The sequence below is a fragment of the Quercus robur genome, chromosome 8 (assembly GCF_932294415.1).
Source record: "Quercus robur chromosome 8, dhQueRobu3.1, whole genome shotgun sequence".
Lineage (NCBI taxonomy): Eukaryota > Viridiplantae > Streptophyta > Magnoliopsida > Fagales > Fagaceae > Quercus > Quercus robur.
In genome coordinates this window covers 7,260,874-7,267,650 of record NC_065541.1, presented here as the reverse complement: position 1 = coordinate 7,267,650, position 6,777 = coordinate 7,260,874, and the positions used below count along the sequence as shown (strand labels likewise).

The window sequence follows — 6,777 nt, the reverse complement described above, 5'->3', positions numbered from 1 at the left end:
TCCAATTTAACAAATCTAGGTTATCACAATCAAACAATCATATCATGCAAAGCAGTAGAAAAATAAATAACACAACGATATGATAACCCAAGAAAACCAAACCGGTAAAAAACTTGGGGAGGATTTAACCTAGCTATCCTCAAGGTAAAAAGCAAATCCACTAGAAAGAATCGAAATTCATACAATAAGACTTACAAGCCCCTACGCTCGACTTCTTATTGCTACCCACCAGTAGAACTTACTGACACGACCACGTACAAGCTCCGAATCCACGGACTCCTTTTTTTTTTTGCCTTTGCAAAACACAAACACCCCTGTTTGTGACTTTGAGATCCCACTCAAAGGTTTAGCAACACAAACTCTCCTGTTTGTGACTCCAAGACCACCCTTGAACGTTTAGATCATCAGCACCTTTGATGACTAGAGAAGACAACAATTTCTACAATACCGGATCTTGAGATTCTTCAAGGAATAATACCGATAGAAGACATAAGAGAGTTTTTTAGGAGCAAAACCCTAAATACAAAAGAGGCACACTCTTTTCTCTCTGAAAAAGCCTTATAAAAACGTGCTTAGGGTTTCCTTTATATACTATGAGAAGTAGATTAGAAACCCTAATCCTAAATGGGCTTGAACTGCTGTTTGGGTTTAATTAAAAATTTTGCAGATACGATTTTCGATCGATCGAGCTTGTCTTTCGATCGATCGAACCAGACAGACTATGAAATCTTCTTCCTGCAGCTTATATGTTCTTGAATCTTAACTTGAATCACCTTGAGCATTGTCTAATAGTACCTATAGACTCTAAGATCTATATCTAGACAAGTTTGTATTCATGATTTGCCAATTGTTCTAAACATTTAGAACCTAACATAAACCATGATCCTAAATGAAATAAGAAATAAATGCAAAGTGGATTGATATATGACTTAATGGGATGAATATGCGTATGACGCTTCATTAAATGGAAGCAATCTAGATGAAATGAACATGAATACAGGACAAAAAATATGCATTAAGGCCAATTACAAGGTTTATAAATCAATCACATCACTCAAACGATGGTTACACAATAAAATGTCACTCGCGTCTTGTTGAAAACATGGTGTGCAACATGAAAACAACCATGGATTAAGTGAAGGATCAACCACAAAAATGTCCAAAATTTACACTCACATGGCCTCAATGGCACCAAAGGTGAAAAACTCCATTATGTACAAACATTTAACAAAAAGAAATTAATATATATATATATATATATATCAAAACTTGTTACAACCCCAATTCATAAACCTTGATTTGAATCTAAATGATTTTATGATGTAAATGCAAGAAAATATCATGAGATTACCCTGATTTGATGAGTGAAAGATGTTGGAATCAAAGTTATGGTTAAACTGAAATTTGATAGTGTGAAATAGATAGGGTTTAGTTTACCAAGAGAAAGAAAACCAAAGGTCAAATCATTAGAATACATGTTTTAAATATGTCTGAGAATCTCAATTGATCTAGTGTCTACCGAGACATTTTGTTTGACCTTTGTTGGTCGAGTGTCTAATGAAAATGCTTGCAATGCAAAATATAAAAGTTCGAACTCTCAGTTCTCACAGAGATACTATATTAATTCACTCTCCACAAGTAAAAATTACTCCAAAAAAAAAAAAAAAAAAAAAACATATCTTTGGCTCTTACACAAAGAATTTAATATGTATATAGGCGTTTGGACTAGAGTTGTTGGTTCTACATTGTTTGCCAACTTCGTAGATCTTGAGGAAGGCTCATGTCTTGGTCAAAGTCATAGATGTCCTCTACTCCGTGAAAAGTGGGAAATTTGTGCTCTAATTTATGACATGTTGGTTTCCACTGCCCTACAAGAGGGCTTAAGATGTTGACTACATACCCCATATCCGGTCTTTGGTATGGCTTGGGAGTAGTGCATTGTCCTGCTAGCTCAGCCACTCTATATATGCTCTCCATGGTCTCCTCATCAGGGTTAATAGTTTGGTCAATTGCCTTGGCGATGCTCTCCTTGTTGTTTAGAATCCTGCAAAACCATGTGACCAGATGAGGGTTGTCATCTGGCAGAGTATCATCTACTGCTTTTCTTCTGGTAATCAGTTGCATCAACACCACTCCAAATGCATATACATCTGCTTTGGTGGTCACTCTTCCGGTAGCTGTTGATAAGGAAAGGAAGTCATCATACTAACTTGTAATGGTTCAACGAGTGACATCTAACTAGAAAATAATATTCATGGTGAACATTGGTGTCAACAAACTTGGTATGACACAAGCACATGAAGAGAAAAGATTACATACGACCAACAACAACAACAACAAGTCCTAGCCTCAAATCGTAGAGTCATTTATAGATCTTTAATAAATTAGTCAAAGTCGATTATACGTATATAGTGGCATAGTCAAAATTTAAGTTGAGAGGTTGGGAAAAATTAAAATACATGAATGGAATTGATCATAAAAATATTAATATGTATGAATAATATATATGTAAAATAATGCAATTATCATACAAAATAAAATGTAAATGTAAATTGTAATTTATTTTTCATTCTTAGATTCATTTACTTAGTTGCTCTCAATATTTTTCCATATTTTTGAAATTCCTTCATGATTTTTTTTCCCGAAAATTTAATCTATCAAAATAAATTGAGAAAATAAATAAAATATAAAAGTGTTAAAAATATAACAACATGCCTGGAAAATTGTATAGTAAGTGTATTGATGCTTTAAATTTTTTTTATAAAATTCAATATTTCTTTATCTATATTTCTAATTATTTAAATTTTGAGTTTATAACAAAAATCTAAAGGTACAATGTAAGATTTACAAGAAATTATATATCAAGTTGGGTAGGTAGGATGAAGAAAATAATATTTATAAACTTGTTAAGACTAGGGAAATGAAATAAAGAGACTTGCATGGCATCCAATGCATTAATGACATAAGAGAGTGGGGCGTGATGTGGACTTCCTAATCTAAGTGTATATGTGTGTGAAGCTTCCTCCTGAAAACTTGAACCCAGCCCTTACCCCCCACACCCCACAAGTACTTATACTTGTGGAGTAACCATCACACCAAGGGTACACGGTGGTAGCCCATTCATTCCTAATAACACTAAATTACTAAATTATTGAAGGTTGTACTAAATTACTAATAACACTAGCTCCTTTGTCAATGACAAGAATGAGAGAATATTTACGGCATTATCATTATACACAAATAAGAAAGTTAACTAACTCAAGTATCATAGAAACTTCGGTTGACATCAGGGACGAACCCAGGTGGGGGCCCGGGCTCCCCTAGTCCAATTTGTTTTTTTTGGTTATTATATATTTAATTTTTGTAATTGGGCCTCCTTTCAAAACCTTAGACTCTCTTCTCCTCGATAAGCCTAGTTAGTCTCACCCAAATAGCAATTATCTAACCCAAAAACTTAACAAAAACATAACGGTGATTGTATTTTAGCAAAAAAAAATTTATTTTACAACCAAAAAACCAAAAAATCATGTATTATTGGAGAAGCTAAAGCTAAATTTTTTGTAACTACAATACTAATTGACTATAGCAAGTTGTTAAAAGTAAAATACAATATTTTATTAAAATTATATATTTTCCTTCAATTAAAAAACTCAAATTCTCTCTCTTCCTTTATTATTTTAATGAGTTGTATATATTATTTTAAATAAAATGATAAAAAAATAGAACATTTAATATTATGTGTATTATAAAGTGAGGTGGTAAAATAGATAAATTAGCTTTTTGATGTGCTAAAAGTTAAAATTTTTAGCACTATCACTGTGAATGTTCTAACTTAAAAAATAAAAATAAAAATAAAATTCCTAGCCAGTCTAGTATTGAAAAAAACATTATTTTATTTTTGTTTTTGTTTTTGTCTTTATTGGAAAATGATTGCATCTTAATATATTTAAAAACAACGATTTTGTGTATTTATAATTTTTTACTACTATATGAATGCCTATTTGGATTTTTTTTTTTCTTTAGTCCGTCTCTGGCTAACATTATACTGATACTACCTCAGCAATATGATTTACCCTGATTGTGCAAATATTTTGGGAGATCGTCCAAGTTTTGAACGACAATTTATCACTATACTCTATCAAATTCAATTAGGACACAAGAACATAAAATCTTAGGCTTTAGTTACCTCCATATTCTGGTGCAAGATAACCAAAAGTCCCAGCCACTCGCGTCGATACAGGATTCTTCCCATCAGGCGCAATTTTAACCAAACCAAAATCTGCAACCTTGGCCCTCATATCATCCCCAAGAAGTATGTTGGAAGGCTTTAAATCTCTATGAATGAAAATTTGGGGAGCTAAAGTATGCAGGTATTCCACTCCTCGTGCCACATCCATCGCTATCTGAATCCTCTGCTTCCAAGTAAGAGGTGAACACCCATTCTCACCCAAATCAAACAAATGTTGTGTTAACGTCCCTTGTGGCATGTACTCATATACCAAAAGCCTCTCGTTGCCATTGATACAGCATCCTAAAAGAGAAACCAAATGAATATGCCTCACTTTAGTAAGGACTGAAATCTCTGCCTGATAATCATTGATTCCTTTGCTACCGCTTGCAGCAGATTCCATCCTTTTCACGGCAACTTTAGTCCCATCATAGTATTCTCCTTTGAAGACAACTCCAAAACCTCCCCTACCCAGAATGTTATCTTCATTGAAATTGTTGGTCACCTGTTTTAGAACTTCAATCGAAATTTCAATATTCGGTACACTAGTTGTGCCTCCATTTTCAGGATTCACCACTCCTCCAAACTTCCTATGCCTGCTACTAACATAACATTTAATTGAGATAAATAACACAACCACAACAAATACGATCACAGCAATAACTATACCAGCAATCATACCAGGCAAGACGGAAGCACCACTTGACCCCATTCCAGCTTTATTCCCACTAGGCGATGTGCCATTCGTCCCAATCAAAGGATTACCGGTTGTAGTTAGGTTCACAGAATCTCCAAATTTTGGTATCAACCCAGAAAGGTTATTGTTCGAGACATCAAGAACCTGAAGTCTTGTTATGTTGGTCAAAGCATCCGGAATGGAACCCGTCAATTTGTTATCACCCAGAAACAAATTCCTCAACGATGTGAGTTTTGCAAAGGCAGGAGAGATCGTCCCAACAAATTGCTGCTTAGCAAAATTGATAGTGATAATATTACCCTGTGAATCGCAGATAATGGAAGTCCAGCCAACGCAGGCGTTGTTACCTGTCCAAGATTTGGCTAGCTTGCTTGGATACCCAAATGCTGCAGCGATTTCAAGCAATGTGGTCACTTGGTCATCACAAGGACCTGGGGTGTTTTTACAGAAGCTATTGGTACCAAGAGTGTGATTAGTCACGCTAGATGGGAACTGTGGGTAAGGCCCTTGGAGCTCATTGTTATCCAAGGAAACGTTTCTCAATGTGGCAATTGACATCAATGAGTCTGGGATGAGGCCTGTGAACTGGTTGTCACTGAGCTGAAGATCGAACAAACTTGTACAGTTTGACAAGTCTGGGATTGGACCAGTGAACTCGTTCTCGAATAGCCACACTTGGGACAACTGTGTCATCGACGACAACACGTCGATGGTACCCGACAAGCCATTTTTCTGCCTTTCGAGCCTGAGTTTTAGAATACTGGATCCTCCTAAGGATTGAGGTAAAGTGCCACTGAGATTGTTATAAGCAAGTCCGAGATCCGTAAGATTCGGGAAGGAACCAAAGAAATCTGGTAAAGACCCGAAAACGTTTGTATCGCTAGCATAGAATCTGAGTAAACTAGTGGCCTGAGTCAACTCGGTAGGGATGGTCCAAGGTGCAATATTATGGTTTTCGCTCAAGTATAAGACCTGTAAGTTTGTGAGTCCTTGGAAGAAACCTGAAGGAATGGAGGAGAAGTTGTTGTTGTCAAGGTAGAGATATCGGAGAAAAGTGTGGTTGGCAAAGGAGGGCATTGGTCCAGAGAAAGAGTTTTCTTGGAGAGAAAGAGTCTCGAGTCGGGTGAGAGTGCCAAGATCCGAGGGAAGAGTGCCTGAGAGAGACTGAGAAATTAATTCGATATCAGTGACACGGCCTCGGTCGCATACAACGTTTGTCCAATTGCAGTAGTCAGTGCTGTTAGACCAGCCGCTTGGGGCGGTGCTAAAGGAGGCAAGGAGCTTGGCCATGACTGCGGCGTCATCGGCAGATGAAAGAGTTAGGAAGGAGAAAATGAAGGTAGAGAGATAGATCAATTGAACCATTTGAGTTTGAGAAAGAGAAGTGGGTTTGAAGTCTAGCAGTCTTGATGTTCAGTTTGGTTTTTGTTTGCGTTGTTGGGTGTTATATAGGACTTTTTTTCATTTTTAGTACGCAAGAAAGGAGGGAAATGTGAGCCATGTTGGAAGGGCCAAGTTAACTCACCTCATAAAAACATATCTATACAGTCTTTCGTTAACTCGATTTGAATATGATCAAGTCCGCTACAGGAATAGTCATTAGTCACCCCCAACCACAAGACAAATCTTTGATAATTGCCAAGTGGGTTGACTACTATTATTTAAGAATTGAAAGACTTTGAATGATATTTAGTGGCGGGCTACCTCATAGTCATAGAGGGAAACCTCCACCTTTCTAATTGTATCGCACCGGGACACGAGTTTTGACATTTTTTTTTTTTTTTTTTTTGAGGAACAACCCAACACGGGATTTTATTTATTACGTAGGCAAATCTTTAACAACATAACTGAA

At 36.2% G+C, this 6,777-nt stretch overlaps 1 protein-coding gene across 1 annotated transcript; it reads right to left on the bottom strand.

The window, feature by feature from the left end:
* Window positions 1-1,679: 1,679 nt before the first annotated feature.
* On the bottom strand, window positions 1,680-6,417 carry LOC126694387 (receptor-like kinase TMK4). The gene is made up of 2 exons (XM_050390627.1): window positions 4,187-6,417; window positions 1,680-2,177 (listed from the first exon to the last, which is right to left on the bottom strand). Exons 1-2 carry the CDS (start codon window positions 6,288-6,290, stop codon window positions 1,741-1,743), a joined length of 2,541 nt encoding a protein of 846 aa, XP_050246584.1. The 5' UTR covers window positions 6,291-6,417; the 3' UTR covers window positions 1,680-1,740.
* Window positions 6,418-6,777: the final 360 nt, after the last annotated feature.